At 43.7% G+C, this 19,339-nt stretch overlaps 1 protein-coding gene across 8 annotated transcripts in view; it reads right to left on the bottom strand.

The window, feature by feature from the left end:
- ILF3 (interleukin enhancer binding factor 3) overlaps nucleotides 1-19,339 on the bottom strand; it is a 40,096-nt gene that overhangs the window by 7,467 nt on the left and 13,290 nt on the right. For 2 of the 8 annotated variants that reach the window (XM_049876882.1, XM_049876883.1), the window contains 16 exons: nucleotides 16,624-16,721; nucleotides 10,885-11,114; nucleotides 10,601-10,778; nucleotides 8,228-8,375; nucleotides 6,767-6,858; nucleotides 6,293-6,388; nucleotides 5,603-5,714; nucleotides 5,074-5,171; nucleotides 4,393-4,504; nucleotides 4,172-4,282; nucleotides 3,589-3,788; nucleotides 2,982-3,149; nucleotides 2,435-2,572; nucleotides 2,145-2,321; nucleotides 1,897-2,050; nucleotides 1,681-1,734 (listed from right to left, as the gene is read on the bottom strand). In XM_049876882.1, the coding sequence (XP_049732839.1) occupies nucleotides 1,681-1,734; nucleotides 1,897-2,050; nucleotides 2,145-2,321; nucleotides 2,435-2,572; nucleotides 2,982-3,149; nucleotides 3,589-3,788; nucleotides 4,172-4,282; nucleotides 4,393-4,504; nucleotides 5,074-5,171; nucleotides 5,603-5,714; nucleotides 6,293-6,388; nucleotides 6,767-6,858; nucleotides 8,228-8,375; nucleotides 10,601-10,778; nucleotides 10,885-11,114; nucleotides 16,624-16,626 (2,071 nt within the window). In that variant the 5' untranslated portion in view covers nucleotides 16,627-16,721. Of the gene's footprint in view, nucleotides 1-6; nucleotides 1,230-1,680; nucleotides 1,735-1,896; nucleotides 2,051-2,144; nucleotides 2,322-2,434; nucleotides 2,573-2,981; nucleotides 3,150-3,588; nucleotides 3,789-4,171; nucleotides 4,283-4,392; nucleotides 4,505-5,073; nucleotides 5,172-5,602; nucleotides 5,715-6,292; nucleotides 6,389-6,766; nucleotides 6,859-8,227; nucleotides 8,376-10,600; nucleotides 10,779-10,884; nucleotides 11,115-15,860; nucleotides 16,586-16,623; nucleotides 16,722-19,339 lie in introns of those variants that run through there. The other 6 variants (XM_049876879.1, XM_049876881.1, XM_049876884.1 and 3 more) reach the window with 5 other exon arrangements.

The following is a 19,339-nucleotide window of genomic DNA, read 5'->3' as shown; positions in this document are numbered from 1 at the left end:
CTAAAAAAAAAAAAAAAATACATCATGCAAGAAAATTTTTAAAAAGTTTCACTGAATGTTTCAAACCCCTGGGAACAAACTATGTAGTAACCACTTTGACCAGTTTTTGCCTGAATAAACGCAAAATCTTGCAAGTCAACGCAGAGGCAGGTTTTGCTGCAAGAAGAACTGCAGAACAGATCCGAAGTCTTACACGTTGCCAGCAAGGATTCCTGCTGGGAAATAGGGCCTCAGTAAAGAGCCCAGTCCCTGCATGTCTCTGCACACAGAGATGAGAGAGGGCCGGCGCTCAGGCCAGCTGCGCACCTAGCAGCACAGCCCCACCTTGGCCTGGCTCCTCACTGGGGGGACCGGCCACATACTAGGCTCTTCCTCCTTGATTAACAGTTTTTAAAGCCCCATTAAAAAAAAAAAAAAAGCCCAGAATCCCATGCAATTGCAACTGTGATTGGGACTTGCAAAATTTCACGTTCTCTACTCCTAATAGCCTGTCTGTTTCTTACACTAATAATGGAAGCACAGTTTTGATACCTTTGAGAGTTCAAGTTCACTCTCTAGCTAAACCAGCCACAAAATATCGCATCCCCAAACAATAACCCACCAGGGCATTTACAAAAGGCGGGAGAGGTTAACTTAGCACAATTTACAGCTCCCCAAACGTTCCCAACGTTTTAACATGCTTATAAAAGAAAAGCCGGTTACTCTGGGTTCAGATGTGTTTTCATTACTGTCAAAGGCATCAATGAGATTTGGGAATTTGTTAAAAGGTTAAAAATTCATACAAAACCTGCTGTAAATTAAGACAAAGGTAGATTAAAATGCTTCATTATCTGTCTCTTAAATAAAGTAATGCTTTCCATAAAAAGCAAAGGTGGGCTTTTGCCTTGATGCGGAACAACGCTGGCTCTAGAATTCTGTGCAAGTCTGCACAAAAATACATTCTCTGAAAAGTGTTTCCACTTATTGTGAACTTCAATATGACCAAGTTCAAAGGCAAATCACGATAAAAACTGCCATTGTCTTAAATTCTGCAGGCTAAGAGTTTCAGACAAGCTGCGGTGAAAAGCCACGGTTGAGAAACCCAGTGAAGCACAGGGACACAGCACGGACACTTTGGGTTTTGGAGTTCGAGAAAAGTGGAGTAAAAAGTTGATTTTGTGTGCAATACTTTTGGATGCTCTAGGAAGACCCAAAATCATGATAGCCGTAGCAGTCTGTGAAAAAGTCACCTACAAAAGGGGGAGACAGAGCAGAGAAAAAAAATTAGAATTCTTTTGAAAAATGGCACAGAGCGCCACATTTGAAATTCATGTTTTAGATTTCTCTGCCTCTGTAACCCCCCAATGAAGGCTCCTTCTCAAGACAAGAGCTGTGCATTGTCAGGAAAAGCATATTCACAGGATTGGTGCTTCGCATGGCTTAAAGCAGAGAAATTTAAAATTTTGACTTTTAAGGAACTTTGAACTCACACAAATTTGTGTGTTAACATTTAAAGAAAATATTACATGTTTACAGGGTAGGGGGGCCTGAGAACAGTCTGACCTAATCACCAAAAAAAAGGCAAGTGCCCCTACTAAGTCTCAAGGAGGCTGCTGATGGTGGGTAACCCTGCTCTAACTCAGGCCCGGGAGCTAAGCTGCAGCTTCTTCCCAAGCTGAAGACAAAGAAACACACACTTACTGTAGCCTGCTGTCGCCAAGTTGCCTCCATACCCATAGCTTCCATACCCAGCGCCTACAACAGAATAGAACAGGGTTACGAGGACAGGATATGGGTATGCCCTGCCCCCTCCTTCCATACCTGCCCGACCCAAGGGACCGAAAAAGCTCAAGGGAGCACAGAGCTCGATGCCACGTGCAAACCGGAAACACAGAGAGCGCAGGACTAGGGCCTCACCAGCATTCATGTAGCCTCCATGGTTGGCACCGCCGAATCCTCTGCCTCGCCCTCGTCCACGGATGTTTCCTCCTCTTCCCCGACCACGAAGGTTTGGGGGTGGGGGCACTTCATTGTGCATGGGGCTTCCCATACCAAACCCAGGGTTATGTGGCTAGATGGAACAAGGACAAGTTATGTTAACTCTGTCCTCAAAAACACTGGGGAAATTCCTGCCAAGGCCAGAGGTGGTGAGTGCAACCACGTACCTTAGCAGCAAATTTAGGTCCCCCTCTGACAGGTACCGGGGCTCTCTTCTTTTTGTTTGCATCAAGGGCAAGAGGGGCATCAGGGAAAAGCTTTTCTAGTGCAGCGAGGGCAGCATAAGCCTTTGCCACCTTTTTGTTTGATCCAGCACCTTGAAACTTCTGCCCATCCACCTCCACCTGGAAGGAACAGATGAATGTCAGGGGATCACCTAACACCCCTTCTCGAGGCAGGGGATCTCAACCAAGAGACCATCTCCAGAAGACACCAAGGCATCTGCATAGTCTCTCACCTCCATGACAAAGCGCTTGTCATGGCTGCCCCCCGTCTCCGAGATGAGTTCGTACTTGAGGCCGCGCCTCTTTTCATTCAGTTCCATGACTGGGTTCTTGCCATGCTTGGTTAGGATCGGCCCCTGCTGTTTTACGTTCTCAGGGGAAACAAAAAGGGAAAACAATGAACTTAGCCAGACTTTCCAGCCACAGGCTTTCTGGCCACAAGCTGGAGGAATGGTGGCCCCACTCTCTGTCCTGATCCAAATCTAAAGCCCTAGTGCCATTGATCCTGCTGTCCTTTGCCACCAAGTCTCTGCCAAATTATCTGTGGGGGCTCCCAGGAATGGGCCTGCCTCCACCTATCTCTGTGGAACAACACACTCCTGATACAGACCACCTCAGGGAGCCCTGGATGCTGGTTTAACATCAGGAACGCCCTCTCTGCTGTGGCTTGAAGGCCTACTCTTCTTATTGAAACTAAAAAGGACCAGTCTTGGCTCAGAGGCCACATGGCTACCTTCTGAGTCCTTTGTCAGTCACTCCCAGCACCCACCCCGTGCTCACCTCAGCAGTGGAATCTGCAGGGAAGGCAGCGCTGGGGGTGGAGACAGCTTCCACCACAGGGGGAGGGGCCACCACTGCAGGTTTCGCCTCTGTCTCCTCAGCTGAGTCCTCCCCCTTGCTCGACTCCCTGCCTTCAGCGCCTGTCGGCAAGCCCATGTCCTGTAACACCTGCAGAGGAGGGGAGGCCCCCAGGGCCCAGTGAGGTAGGGCTCAGCGTTCGTGTCAGGACTGCCCTGTTACCCAGCTGGGTTCTGACAGGCACACCTCAATCCCCACAGCTCCCTCAGTCCCTGGCATCAGTAGCTCTGACAGTGGAGCACGACAATCTGGAGGGTCTCTTTGCCTTTTCAGCTCCCAGGATATGCCTATGCACAGCCAGGGTTGTGGAACCTCTGCTTTTCTCCTTCAGTATCAAAGGCCTCTAGCCACACGTGACCTGGCAAATTCTCAAACATCTAACCACTTCAGTGTGTACACATCCTTCCTAAAACTCACGCTGTCCGCACTTGGGCCTCACATACAAGACAAAGATTCTGATAAATCCGAGGATGAAGAAATGGGTTTACGGCCAGGAAGACCAGCCTACATTGCACCTGGCCACACTTACCTTAACGGCCACGTGCAGCTTGGCAGTCTTTTTGGATGGCCCTGAGGCCTCAAACGAATTTCCATCTACCTCGACAGACATCGTGAAGATGGGGGCATGGACCGGCCCAGTCTGGGAAACCAGTTTGTATTGCAGCCCGGGTTTCAGCTGGTTCAATCTCATCAAAGCATTCATAGCTTGGGGAGGCTCTGCCTTCTCTTCTACAGAAAAGAACACCAAGATTGTTCTGGGTAAGCACTTCAACAGGTCTCTGCCACAGTGAAAACTTGATCAATTCTCAGCCAGGCAGAAAGGTCACTCCTGATTGCCCTTTGTCACAAGACACTGTGGATTCTCTGAACACCCCCCTACCCCGGTCGTCTGGCCTGCACTTCTTCCAGCCAGGCCTCCCTTGTGGTCAGCAGGTTAAGGCCCAACCATACCACTTGTATCCTGTACCCACCTCATATTTAGTATGCTTTAAAACGACTTAAATATTATGTCCAACAAAACAAAACAAAAGCAGCCTCAGCACGTTAGGGTGTGCTGTAATTGGAGCCAGATGGAAATAAAAAAACAAGTGCTACCAATAAAGTCATTGTACCTTTCTTCTGAATCTTCTTCTTCTTCTTGCTGGGAGACTTTTCTTCCCCATCTTCCTCCATTGGGCGTTTCATGGGTGTAATGGCATAGGTGGTACTGGGGGGAATTTGAACTGAAAGAACAGATTTAAGACAGAGTGGCTGAGAAATCCGGGTCTTCTGCTCTGCCAGGAGCCGTACTCACGGGACAGTCCCAGGCCCCAGGAAGTTAAAGCATGCTTACCAGTGTAGTCCACTGGGTTTTCATTCTTTGGTTTCTTGGGCATCTTAGAAGGCAATGGGTCCATACCCAGGACTTTATGGAGCTGGCCAAAAGCAGCAAGTCGCAGTGCGTGCTGGAGAAGGGGAAGAAGAGACTGACTCAGCTGCCCTGTGCTCACCCCCAAGTGGTATGTGCTCACTAATGCCTTCTGAGGAGGGGCAGGAGCTGAGGGGGCTGCTAGTGGTCTCCCCTACAACAGCAAGGGGTCCCCCACAGCCAGGGAGAGCCTGACTGCTAGGGCCCAGCCTTGCTGTGGTGGGAGGCCAGCCTGTGAACACCCCCCTCGAGAGGAATACAGGAGACCCCAACCTGGGGACTGGTTGCCACACGGAGCCACGTGGTGGGCCTGCAGGGGAAGGACCCCTAGAGCAGTCCACACAGTAAACACATCTCCTCGCTGAACTCGGTGTTTAAAAACAGCACTCGAGCAGACTGAGGGGGCAGACAACAACCACGCATGGCGCCCGGGGAAAGAAGCAGCCCAGATTGCGGCGCCCTGTATCAGACACGATTCCTCTGCCTTCAGTCCCCGACCTGAGCCTACACGTCCAGTGGCTACCCTGAGAATACCCAGTAACGGAACTGGAAGCCAGTGATTAAAGACTGGGTAAGGGCTCACGTTTGCAATGGCGATGACTATACCTGCGCACTCTGTGTGATATCTTCCCGTTGCTGTCTGTCTAGATGCCCAATAGCATCAGTGGCTTCTTTTTCACAAGGGTCATAAATGCCAGAACCATCTGAAGGCAGGAAACAAGGAAGATATGCAGAGGATTATCCTTTAGCATCTCTGAAGAGTTGTGCTGGCTGAGGGAATCAGGTGCATTACCCCCATCCCACGCCCCATCCACACCCAGCTCTGGAAAACACGCCGAGCTAGGTGACCCACTCGGCGTCCAGCCCTTGAGAGAAATAATCCACATGTGTCTCAGAGCAAGAAATTCACGTGGGAGTGGGTCACCACTGCCCCCGGATCCGCCCTCTAAATCACAGCTGCGGACCCGGCACAGGGCTGGATATGATGGTGCAAGAGGGTAGTCACATGCTTCAGCCCTAGGGGGTGGACACGGAGCTGCTGCTGCCCTAACCCAGTCAGTGGACCAGCGAGGAACCGGCCTCAGAGCCTCAATCCTGTCATTTCCCTGCAACTGGCAAAGCAGAAGGCCCCAACCTGGCATCACGATTCCCGACGCCAGGCACTCCAGCACTCTTCGGAGGGCCTCGCCAGCACCCATTGGTCTGTTGGCTGTGCCGATGGATTTCTCACAGAGAAGCTCAAGAGGCTGAAAGGCAAGGAAGACAGTTAGCCACACCTGGAGCAGAGGGTCAACCAAGACTGGGGAGCTTTCACAGAGGGAAAGGCACAATATCTTTTCCTTAAAGGGCCAAATGGTAAATATTTTAGGCTTTGTGTGCCAGGAGACAAAAGAGAGTATATTATGTTTTAAGTACTTGTATTTCAGATGTAACCATTTAGAAATACAAAAACCACTCTCAGCCGGAGACTGTAAAAATAGTCGGGTGGCCACAACTGTCCCGCAGGCCGTACTTCGCTGACCTCTGTCCAAGAGCATCTACATAAAGCATCTTTTTTGTGGAGTGGACCGCACAGTACTGACATGTGCTGCCTGGCCGACCTCTGGCAGACTGAGCTGGGCATCCTCCATGCAAGGTCCCTGCTCAGGGTGTGTCCCATAGTAACTACTCAATGAGCAGCTCTGACAGGGATCATTTGCCACACTGTAAAGTGTCCACTCCTGCTCAGTTACCATAAAGTATTCCTGGGATATGAGAGGTCTGGGGTGAGGCCTTTGCATGTGCAAATGACTCCCTGGTGGCAAGAGCCAGAAGGTGCCCTTACCCATCCTCTGAGGGGACCCCAGGTGGGCACGCGGGTGCACAGGTCTCTCAGAACTCGGATGACAATGACACAGGACTTCAGCCCATTAGCTCTGGCCTAGAGGAACAAAGCACAGGCTCTTTACACACAGGCACCTCCCTGAACAAAAGGCAAACATGAAAAACAAGTCTCGCAGTGCTACTTTGTCAAGGGTAAATGGTAAACACTTGTGACCATTAAGTGTGTGGTGAAGAGTGATCTCACATGTACGAGAATAAGATTACTCTTAACACAAAGCAGCAGCCGCCTGCAGTTACAAGCTTCCTTTGGGGACGTCAAATTTCTGTACATGTGCTCCTTTAGCAACCGCATGGCCGCAGGCGCTAAGTTCAGCACAGCTATCTTCAATGTTAAAGAAACTTTAGGGTGAAAGTTAGCCAAGTTAAAACTTAGGAACACTCTACCGAAAGACAAATAGAAGAACAAAATGCAAACCTGGAACCACTTGGCGTGTCGAAGGGACGCCAAGGCAGCAAGGCATTTCTGCCTGTCCAGAACGTCCGGGGGATCGTTGACTGATAGCGTTTCTATTCATGGATGGAATAAGAAGACAAGGCACAGTTTGACCAAGGGGTTTCTGTCAGGTGGGAAGGGGATGTGGCAGTTTCCTAAAGGGCAGCTGAGGCTCCTATAGAGTTTGCCTCCACCCTTGATAAGGGAAGGAGAAGCTACAGTGCATTCAACTCTCCCCTGAGAGGAAACCTTAAAAATTGGAGACCCCCTCCAAAAAAAGAAAAAAAAGAAGAAGAAAATAAAGCACGGGGCGGGGGCGTGGACCCCAGAAACAAAAACAAAAGTAGAAAGTTACTCTAAAGGAAATAATCCCATGGGGGAAGGAACAGATAGGCAAATTCTATCTTCTAACAGACTGTAACGTTGTTTCCTCAAGTTCTCCCAATAAATCAGCTGGGCTAAAAATGTCAATAGAAAAAAAAAAAAAAAATTGGGGGGGGGGTAGTGGAAAGAAATTCCTTCTCTGCTTCCTGCCACAGCTATGCCCTCAGGTGTCTGCAACAAAGGGGCCACCTCCGCCCACAGGCTCGACTGCCCTAGCCCCCAGCCCTTGACAGAGAGAGTCCTGTTGGTCAAAGGTCCAGAGTCCCTGAATTGGTAAGCTACAAGGGCTTTGGTAGTCGCAATCGGGTGCCAGAACCACAGGCAATCAACAGAACAGCAAGAAGGGAGCAGTCAGCCTGTGCTGCCACAGAACCAAAGTGTTCGCCTTTTCTGCCATCTTTTTAGCAGGGATTTGGATAAGGCCTGTTACGTTACTTTACATGTGAGATCTGTGAGGAAAAAAACATCCACACAGAAGAGAGACATACAAGGGGCCCTGGTGGATTTTGATTTGTGAAAGCATCATCAGTCTCTTTGGTTTAGAAATCACAAAATTGTTTAAAACTTTATCCAAAGCTCTGTATCAGCTCTTTGCATTTCAATCCCTGTTGCTGAAGAAAGCAGCCAGAGGACAAACGAAGAAGCCCTCAGTTCTGCAGCGACACAAGCTGTTTGTACAACTCCACCACGACGATGTTCATGCAGAACCATCTGGTTATCTTCAATATTTTAAAAACCATAAAAATACCAGGGATACACTTTCCCAAGGCTAGAAAATGGCTCAATAGAAAAACAAGTATAACACTTAGGAGAACATTCAAGGATTAAGATAAACGTGGTGCAATCCCCTATAAAAAGTGCTACTCACTTTTAGGGCAACTGTGCTGTCAAACTCCCAAGTACTGAAACCAAATGGGAGATGTGATCTCAGAGTAAATAAAGGTGCTCAATCTACACCCAGAGCCTTTTATAAAGCCAGTCTAAGACTGAACAGCACATTTGATTAGTGAGCAAGCACCAAGTTTCCAGAGCCCTGCTGGCCCGTCTTAGCCTCCCTACCTCCAGCTAATACTTTCTCCATTTCTTCTCTGACAACAGGGGATGTCAGGTGGATGGTCAGGGACAATGGAGGCTCTTTTGTGTTTTTTATCACAATCGCAGCATCATCAACAGATTGGAGTATTTCGTATTTGTCTTCTGTAACAGCCTAAAAGAGAAAATCCAGTTTTCAAAAACACCTTCTCTTCAGGCCAAGCAACAATCAATTTAGATTCGCCAGTTACTACAGCAGATCAGCCATCGCTCGGGGTGTGGCGTGACAGAAGGGCTTCCATCTAGGCTGTCAGGGCCTCCCTCTTGCTGGCCAGGACTTTAGCCATTTTCTGGGTACTCCAGAAAGGAGGTAACTACACACAGAGAGAAGTGATTTTCACAAGGAGCTTTATACTTCCGCAGGTAAGAGTTTATAGGCTCTGGGAGAAGGAAGCTGGGTTTGAACCCTCATTCGGTCACTTGATAGTTGTCTACCTTTAGACAAATCACTTTATTGCATGCAGCTAGACGTTTCTAATTTGTGCCATAGGCTTAGTGACAGAACCCACACCAGAGGCTGTAGGAAGATTAAACTGGACAGCATAGGAGCACAGTGCCAACCACAGAGTAACCACGCAGTCAATGGTGTTTCCACACTGGGATCAGTGGCCGCCAGAGCGTGGAACAAAAACAGCAGCACAGAATAGTCTGTATCATACGATGGACATAAAAGTGCATTTGCTAATAGTGGGGAAATAATTTGGAAATGGATCATGGTAATAGTTGCACAATGTGATGAATGTAATCAATGTCACAGAATTACACATGCAAAATTGGCAATGTTACATATTTTTACTACATTTTAAAAAATGTATTTGCTGCAAATGCATGTCTAGAAAGATGTTCACAACAGTCTGATTTTTGCTTTCTTCTTTACACCAGTTCATGTGACTTGATAAAGAAAATTCAAATATTTGTTATTATTTTTAAGGGAAACAAAGTAAATAACACATTGGGGGACACGGGAATGACAAACACACTTCTGAAAATCTAAACTATTGTTTCCTAACCTCAGAACTGATAGTCTGGGCTAGATACTTCTTTGTGATAGGCGCTACTTGTGCACTGTAGGATGTTTAGCAATATCTCTGGCCTCTGCCCCACAAGATGCTAGTAGCCCCTCCTAATGTTGACAAGCAAAAATGTCCCTAAACTTTGCCAAATGTCCCCTGAGCGCAAAACTGCCATAGTTAGAAACTGTTAAAATCAAAAGTTGTCTCTCCTTTAGAAACATTGACACCAACCTGCTTTCCTTCAATTCATGAACTTTTTATAGTCAAGGATAAAATAAATTTAAAAAATAGTTTATGGCTTCACCTTAAAAGAGCTTCTCATAATAATCTACTATACATGTGACAGAACACATTATTTTTATAAAGTATTACATACATATATACACACATATATGTATAAAGTATAATACTGGTTTTCTCTTTGAGGAATGAGATTTATGGCTAATTTTTATCTTTTTCTTCTGCTTATCCTTTAGTTAAATCTTGGATGAACTTGTCCCAAGAAGTAGCATGAGCTGTGATTTGCCAAGATTCTGAAGCCTCAGAACTTGCAAACGAGGGACCCTGGGATCAACTACTGAGCTTCCCTGCACACTTCAGTCACATCACCCACAATAATAAGTTACTTAGATGGTAAAACTCATTATCTCAGAGTTGTTACAAGGATGAATGATATATGCAAGAAGCATGTCTGGCCTAAGGCCTAGCATAATAAATGCTCAATAGATTGTAGAGGTTCAAGTCCACCCAGAAGCACCTCAAAAGAAGGGCCTGGCGACCAACTTCGGAAAACTAAGCCACTGAAAACCCTATGGTGCACAGATCTGCTTTGACGCGCATGGGGTTGCCATGAGTCGGAAACGACTTGACAGCATATGGTTTATTACTGTATAATACTTTTGTATTAAGGCAAAAAGTTGGTTTTATTAAAAAAAAAAAAAAATTTATGTCCAGGTTTGGATCAGGAAGGAAGCATTAATCATCACGCTATCAACTGAAGTCTGGATGTGAATTCAGGCCGAACAAACTCGTTCTTGGGCAGCCCTAGGACCGTGCAGCCTGGTGCGTGGCAGACATGGGTCATCACTGGCTAGCAGAGTGGTCGGATGCTATCATAGCCAGTCAGCCTACCCACCACAGAACCTCAGTGGCTCCATGGCACTCCTGTCCATTACCTAACACAAGGTGTAAGCACAGCGGGTACAGGGTGAGTTTGAAACGTGCCTCTTCGTGGTGGACTCGGGTTGGGCATTTCCTCCTCTGCCCCACATCACTGACAAGCACACCACCCCCCACCAGCCCACCTAGCGGAGGCAGTTACACTCACAGCGAGCTGGATGGCCAGGTTGTCAGCCACCTTGTCCAGGAGGGCAGTGGTGGGCTTCTCCTTACATAACAGCACCAGCTCCAGATCCAAGTCTCCCTTGAGCAGGAGGCCCTTTGCCACGAGGCCAACACGCATCACACCCCGCAGGGTCCTGGTCATGTGCTCTGTCTTCTGTTCTCTGAAGTACAGAAGCACAGAGCACAAGATCGTTCAGTCTGGCTTGATGAAGCCCCAGGAAAGGCAGATGTGCCTTAGAAAGGAGATACACAAACTCTCAAACCTACCCAGCCGCTTCTTTGGTCTCGTCCTCTGGGGGCACATCCATGTTCTCAGACTCAGCATTCTCACTGCTTCCTTTCTCCTGCTCATCTATCCAGTCCGACACAGCTTTGAGAGCCCGTTCAGTGTGGGACACCATGTTCTGAACAGCTTCCAGTTCCTCTTGGGTTGGATAAACGGAAGAATGTTTTGCCATCACGTGGCGATCATCATTCACAAAAATTCGTACTGGACGCTGAAATGTGAAAACTAAGTTTAAAAAAGTTTAAAGAGACCAAGTAATCCACCACTTATAAGCTGTACAACTCAGAATTTTGCTATACCTTCATATAAAAATAAGACTATATAAATACAACTAAAGATCTGAGTAGTTAGACAACCAAACTTAACAGCTGTTCTGTCTGGGCAGTGGGAGGAACGTGTAAAAGAAGGAACTCTCGCACTCTGTTAGGAGTTAAAGAAAAAGAGATTTATTGAAGGGATAGCAACTCAAATGGGGACCTTAAGTTGGGGAACACAAAGCCAAAAGCGTAACGTACTCCACAGTCTGAAAGGAGAGAGGGATTTTTATATATGAGGGCTAGGGGTTATATATGGCTCACAAGTAAACCTTTTATGTTAGTTAAATCTATTTTCTATCACAGACCTTCGGGGGGCAAACTACATAAATAATTTTCTGAGAACGATCTTAGACAAACATGTTTTAAGGGAACATTCTCTTCCTGGAACACTTTTATCACTTGATTAACCATAAACCACAACTTTGTTATACATCAGCTATAAGCGTTCTTTCTAAGAACAGAACATTTTTTATCACAATCTTAAGCATAACCAAATAGTTGTTCACCAGAATGGGGTATGTGCACATATTCTGAAAGCAGAAGTAAGGATCTAGGGGAAGGGGAATTTGATGTAGACCTCTCTGTCTGTCACTTCAGTCATGCCAAATGCTTCAGTCTTAAAGTGTTCTTACACACATTTCCCCCTTCTGATCATGAATCCCCATACAGATTCCTTGATCACTATTACAAGTACTTTTTTTCTGTACACACTGCTCATGTGATTATTTTCTAAGTTAGATTTTTTATTAACCTCTTTACCATGCCATAACTCAGTCATTCTGCTTCTGTGATCCTCTGGTTGGGATGTGTGCAGAGCAAGGCCACATCTGGAGGAATAACTCGGCAATTCTAAAAGACTAACTCAAGGTGTAAATCTCGTATCCTACAAACTTGGTTTCTTTAAGATACGTAATTTTACACATTGCTGAGGAAGCATTAACTTGATTACAAACGTTAGAGAAACAATTTATATAACATTTGATTAATTTAAAGATAACTATTATAATAATCAAGATAAAAAAATTTAGTCTGTAATAAAGAATGCAACCAAAAGCCAATATTATTAGGTAACCGGCTAAAAACGTTAAGGAGTATCACACGTGGGAGGTATTCAATGAAGCTAGGTAGCTTCCTGATGAGTTTTCAGGATATCTTGTTCTATGTCTTTTGTGGAGTTTATTTAAGCTCAGCAGGAGGTTTAGTACTACGGCACACATTCCTCTTGTTGGGCTAAAAGGAACTCAAGTGCTATTTTATTATCTAACATAACCTTAGCGAGAATTTTCATGTACACACTTTGTGGAAAGGGATAACAGATCTAACATTTAGTAATATTACCCATGTTAGCTACCAACTGAGCCAGTTTAATAAATGCATTCTCTAAGCGTGAGGGAAAATGATTAAACAGGGAAGAAAAAGGCTAACTAACATGGGTTTGTATATTAAGCAGAATTACCAGGAAATAAGGCCACAGGTATACAATAAGGCTACTAACGTAAGAATAACTATAATCATTAAGCAAAGTCTATAAACTTTAGCAACATGTATGAGATTCTGTTCTGTGATCCTGGATTAGCTGTGTACCTCAGATGTCATCTGCTTCGGCCACTTGAGTGCTTAAAAGCAACTTTCAATTCTCCTGAGGGCTGACAAGTCTATACAGGTTTCATAACCCTTTTTAACTGTGACAAATCAATCTATGGCTTGACTCGTTTGGCAGCACACAAAACTGGAGAGGAAAATTAGGTTTGGCCCCTTTCAGCAAGGCTATAAGGAGTTCTTTTTAACTATGTCTTTTCTAATACATATTTTTATAGGCCAAGCACATTTTACATATTAGTAAACATTTACTTGAACTGATCGCTGTTATAAGTGCGTCATGACAGGGCTTTTGGTCTACTCTACTTATCCCTTTTTGAAGACTATAATCTCGTTGCTATTTTAATAAAAAGTATATCACCCATATAACATTTTGTATCACGTCTTTTTTTCCATCTTATGGAAAAAACCTATTAGAACAGATCTAATATTGTAAAATTTTCAAAACATTTCACTTTTTAAAATTTATTATTTGCAAGTATCATAAACCAAAGCAAATAAAATCAACTTTTTCTCAAGCCCTTTATAACTCAGAATATACCCTCAAGTTTAGCTTTTACTACCTTTTATATCCTGGCACAACTAGAAGACAAAACTACTCTCTTTTTCTCTTAAAAAATTGTACTGTACTAGTCATTTTACCTACTCTTGCTTTTTAGGCCATGCTAAAACTTTCAAATTAGTTCTTAAGGTGGTTTTTCTACTAATTTAGCTATAGAAACTACAGCCTGGAGACAAGGAGGCTACCTTTTAGTTACAGGGTCAAGGTGCAGGCTATTAACAGTTTATAGGTCTTTGGTATTTTTTATGTTTTTGAGTTAATCCGCTTAAAGCATTTCTAGTCATTTTATGTACAAATAAAGAAAAATCAAGGTGATAACTGGGAAACCTAGAGCAAGTGATTCTGTTAAAGCCCTTTTAATTTATCTATAGCCTCTTTTCTTGTGGTGAGATTTAGAATAACTCTTGTTTAGAGGCCTTTAAATGTTTTTATAAAGTTGGGCCAACAAAGAAAAATTGGGAATAATAGTCATAAAGCCCTAAAAACCCTCGTAGCAAAGCAAAATGGCTTTTTTTCTTTTAGGGTTGACAGAGATACCTTCTGCAGAGATTATGCAGCCCTAATATTTGACAGAAGGCTGGAACAATTATAACTTCTCTTTGGAAATTTTATGTCCATCAGTTGCTAAATTCCTTAACAAAACTATATTATCATTTATGCAAGGCTACTAGGAGACAGGGCATATTAGTAACTTAACATACTGTAGCAATTTGATTTATAAACTGCAAAGGCTGTTAATCTGTATGGAGAATTTGGAAAAATAAGTGACAGAATCAGTAAATCCCTGGGGCATTACAATCCAGGTAAACTGTTGATTTTCCTTGGTGAAAGCAAACAACATTAGTTTTCAGGATGCACAGGAATACTTTAGAAAAAAAAAAAAAAAGGCTTCAAAGATCAACAACTGCAAAATGAGTAGCGTATGAAAGGGTTTAGTACTTCTGGAAATCTACGAATAACAGTGAGATTAATAGTTTGTAAATCTTGAATAAAACAGTCTAGTTGCCTGGTAACATGGAGACAGTCCCTCTTAGTGTTCCTATTTCTCATCACTGCAGCTGTGACTATGCTGTTATTTGGTTATCTTGGCAAGGACAGTTATCAATACACTTTAGTGGGGCCCTCTAAGATCTTTTCAAAGCTGCTCAACACAAGCCTGTCTTGAGGGGCTTCTTACTTTGTTTCTCTTGCTTTGCATTGGGGTGTTCTCAGTGCTGAGGATTTAGAAAGCTGTTATATGGGAGCATATATAATCTTCTCAGTCCCGTGAGCCTTCTTGTTTATGGTCAAATCAGATCTTTTATTTTAGTATCAGAGGGACCTCCCTCTGTCGACTCAACAGCATAGGGTTTTTTTTCCCCTCTGTCCAAATGTGTTGGCGGAGGTCTGCTGTAAGTGTATTATCACACTTTTTTTGACTATTCTCCATTTTAGTAACCAGAACCACATTGCTTTGCGAGCTGGTTCCATTTTTGTTTCTTCCCCTTTTTTTTTGGCTTTTCAGGTACCGATTCCCATTATCAGTTGTCTGTTCTTCTGGGCCTCTGCCAGTACATTACCTTGCTACTGCTATTCTAAAATGGAACTCCTGCAGTGGAACATTCACAGCCTCTGGAGAAGTATTCTGATTTAGCATGTTCTAACCATAGCTGAGTTTCTTTAGGTCCAGTTATCATATGGACTAATTGGAACAAATCTGGGAACCCAGGCTGATAAACTTCTACAAGAGTTTTTAATTTCTCAGTTAACTTGTAAGAACTCCACGTAGCTTTGGAAAATCTTTCATAATGCTATGCAGCTCTGAGCATGTCTAGGGGACAAAAGTGATACCAAGAGGTTCCTCAGCTTCTGTGCTAAGATAGATTTTAAGGAGCATTTTAGACAGAAGTTTCTCTGTTGGTTTCTTAATAAAGAAAAGAAGTTTAGATAAAGTACTGTCAGAGAAATAGGAGGGTAAAGAAGGGTACAAAGTAGAGACAGCCAGCAAAGGGGCAAATGCAGGATTCTGGCATTGTAATTCTTTGTTTTGCCTAGTTAATTTAGAAACAGTATTCTGCAGGAAGGCAATTATACCATCCTGATGTCTCCTAAAAATCCTAGACACTGCTAAATACCCATCAAAATAGGCGTCCCACAGAGTCTGATTCAGGAGCCTTTATTTTCTAATTTACTGTGCAGCCCCCCCCCCAAAAGAACAATTTACAAAGTCCAAAAGAACTCCGAAGTAGACAAACTGATTTTCCAAATTATCCTTGGTGGTATGCCAAATAAAAATGAGCATGTTAAGGGGCAAAAATGCTTGTTCACATAATGAACTGGAGTTACAGAGGGTGGTTCTGATGCACCCCCGGAGTGGGCATTTTCCATTTTCCCAATGCATAGTCAAAACTTACTTGCAAGGACAAAAAACAAATCCTTCAATAAAACTTGAAGAGCTTCAACGCAAAGGAGCGGAGCTCAGATTTGAGAGGTTATTTACCTTGCGACGACGCCCGAGAGTTCGTGCAGCCTCGATTCCTCGGGGGTCGCTGAAGGCAATGCACCTTCGAAATCGTGGGTTTGACATCAGATATGTCAAAGAAGAAACTCTAGCACTCTGTCAGGAGTTAAAGAGAAAGAGGTTTAAATTGAAAGGATAGCAACTCAAGTGGGGACCTTGAGTTGAGGAACACAAAGTTAAAGTGCAACGTGCTCCGAAGTCTGAAAGGAAAAGAGGGATTTTTATATATGAAGGCTGAGGGTTATACACGAGTCGCAAGTAAAATCTATAATCTTAGCTAATTTATTTTCTACCACCGACTTTCTGGGGCAAACTGCACTAGCGATTTTCTGAGAACTATCTTACATAAATGCCTTTTTGGAGAACATTCTCATCATTCTCTTCCTGAAACATTTTTATCACTTGCTTAACCATAAACCAAATTTTGTTATACATCAGCTATAAACATTTTAAGAACAGAACATTTTTATCACAGTCTTTAGTAAGTATAACCAAAAAGTTGTTCACCAGAAGGGGGTGTGTGCACACATTCTGAAAGCAGAGGCAGGGATCTTGAGCAAAGGGGAATTTGATTTAGACCTGGGTCAGCCACTTTAATCATGCCAAATGCCTGTTTCAAAAGCACTCTTGCACAAATGTGGGACTGACTTTATTAGTTTTTACTATACATATTTTACAACTCAAAAAGTTTCTGTGCATTAATGAAAAAACAGCATCTGTGATTTAAAAAAAGTTTTCTTACCATCTTTACTTCTTTTTCTGTAGTGTCTGGAAACCAAATTTTTGCTTATCTTTTCAAACTGTGACAGATCTCCTTGGTGTTATCAACACTTCAACTATCTATAAGATCAGAAAATCTTTTTAGTTTCAAATATTTCATTGACCAATTAATTTTCGCAGCCAGATATCCAACGGTATGAATAACACCAGTGTTGCCAAATGAAAGTACCCCATAACACAGCAGGACACATTTTTATTTCCACGTAACCACTGCTAAGCCAAGCCACTCAACTACCTATTACAACGTTCCCTTAAAATGAGAACAGCGAGTTTCTAGAATGCAGCTCTCACTTCAGGCCACACTCAGATAGTTTTTCTTTCTTTTCTATATTGTTCCATCGTTTATATACAAAGTCAGTTTTTACAAACACAAAAATAAAGACATTAACAAGTCTCTAAAAAATGACACAACTAGAAATGTTCGTGAAAATCTTGGTTCCTAATGAGCTGCCATCTAAGATACCCCACTGGTCCCACCCTACCTGAAGCAAGGGAAAATGAAAGAAAACCAAAGACACATGGGAAAGATTAATCCAAAGGACTAATGTATCACAACTACCACAGCCTCCACCAGAATGAGTCCAGCACAACTAGATGGTGCCTAGCTACCACCACCGACTGTTCTGACAGGGATCACAATAGAGGGTCCTGGACACAGCTAAAGAAAAATACAGAACAAAATTCTAACAAAAAAAGGCCAGCCTTCTGGTCTGAGAGACTGGGGAAACCCTGAGAGTATGGCCTCCGGACACCCTTTTAACTCTATAATGAAGTCACTCCTGAGGTTCACCCTTCAGCCAAAGATTAGACAGGCCCATGAAAACAAAACAAGACTAAATGGGCACACCAGCTCAGGGCGGTAAGGATGAGAAAACAGGAGGGGACAGGAAAACTGGTAAAGGGGAACCCAAGGTCGAGAAGGGAAAAGCGTTGACAAGTCCTGGGGTTGGCAACCAATGTCACAAAACATTATATGCACTGTTTAATCAGCAACTTTATTGCTCTGTAAACCATCTAAAGTACAAAAGAAATTAAAAAAAAAAAAAAAAACTTGGAGTCTGCAGAAGGAAAAGAGAGGGAAGGAGCTCTGGCTTTGAGAGTAAAGAGACAGAAGAATGAAAGGAGACAAAACTCTGAAAAAGTCTTTGTAAAATGGAAAAAGCAAGAACCTTCTCACAAAGTTACCAGCCAAGACATCAACTGGACACATCTTTAGGTCCAACTATGGAGAGCCTGAGACAACTGAAGTACACAACAGAAATCTTCAACACAATCGCAGTTTTACAGGCAGTCCCCAGATGATGAATGAGCTCGGTTCTTAAGTGTCTTTAAGATCAAATTTGTACATAAATGTGATCAGTTAGGTATGGTTCGTATCTAATGGCAGTTAGCCAAATGTTTGTCTTAATACAGTATACAGTGTACCTTTCTATGCATAAAAAACAAAGAAATACTTTCAGATACCGCTAAAATATCATTTAGCATAGTAATACATTAATACTAGTGTTTTGATATGCATCACCACGCTTAATTTGTTACTATAGACCATTGTACATTGTACGTACCTTGAATTTTTAATATAACAGGCTTTTCGGGGATTGGCTTTTAACTACAGGCTGCATGAAAAGTCGGATGTTCATAACCCACGGAGACTGCCTACAATTACAATTTTGGTCTCACAACAACATGCTGACTACAACCTACTCAATTCCCACTCTGTGCAAACAGTCTGGTCTATACTGAGATCTTCCAAATGAGTACATGGGGAAAAAAAAAAAAAGGGCAGCATAATAAGCAACAGATGACTCCAATCACTCCAACATAAGACTAGCCCCTTCTTCAATCTAAACTTTAAGAGCCAGTGCAGTAGGCTCAAAACTGGACAGGCAAATGCTTCAAGGATAAGCTCGAACATGACTGGCCAAAACAAGAATTTTCCACAATGCTTCAGGACTACCTAACATTCTAGTTGCAAATCTAAAGGTTCCAAAGCAGATCTTTAAAACTTAAGGATGGAACTGAGGTGATCCCCCTGCAGAGCCAGTCAACAGGCAGGCTAAGGTCAGAGGCTTCCTGGAAGTAGAGGGAACAAGGAGGACACAGAGCTGGAAAACCAATCCCTGGGCTCAGGAGCTGACTTCCCCAAGTGGTTCTGGGTCTGAAACCCTGCTTACCCGGCTACTAGCAGCATAGCCTTGGACAAGCTTCCTTGGAGCTTCCTTTTCAACGTGGAAGGATCCCCTCTAATTTGCAGGACTATGAGAGTTAAGTAAGTCAACCTACAAAAGCACATAGCAGAAATACCAGACCGTCCAACACAGCCCCTACTTTGACAAGGTCTACATCACCAGGTTGCAGTGAGGGCTAAATTACTGAGGGGTAAGCAAGCGAAAGTGCATGCTGTATTAGGGATTATCACCCAGGCAGTAGGCAGTAAATGATGTAGCGGTTACGGTTTAAAAACATCTCTTTTACACACCTACATTGTTAAGGCTGAAAGTACATGCCTAGTATCTGCCCTAAAGCGCTCCCATGGGGGTGGGAGAATGCAGAAGTGATAAGGATGAAACAAGATTGCAAAACGTGAAGCTGGGTGATGTGTGTACTAGGAGTCAATGGCGCACCTTTGAAAATGTCCACAACAGCCTTTTCCTAATGCATTTACAGTAGTACAGTCA

This window comes from Elephas maximus, chromosome 3, assembly GCF_024166365.1.
Source record: "Elephas maximus indicus isolate mEleMax1 chromosome 3, mEleMax1 primary haplotype, whole genome shotgun sequence".
NCBI classification, from domain to species: domain Eukaryota; kingdom Metazoa; phylum Chordata; class Mammalia; order Proboscidea; family Elephantidae; genus Elephas; species Elephas maximus.
This window is presented reverse-complemented; position numbering and strand designations above follow the sequence as displayed.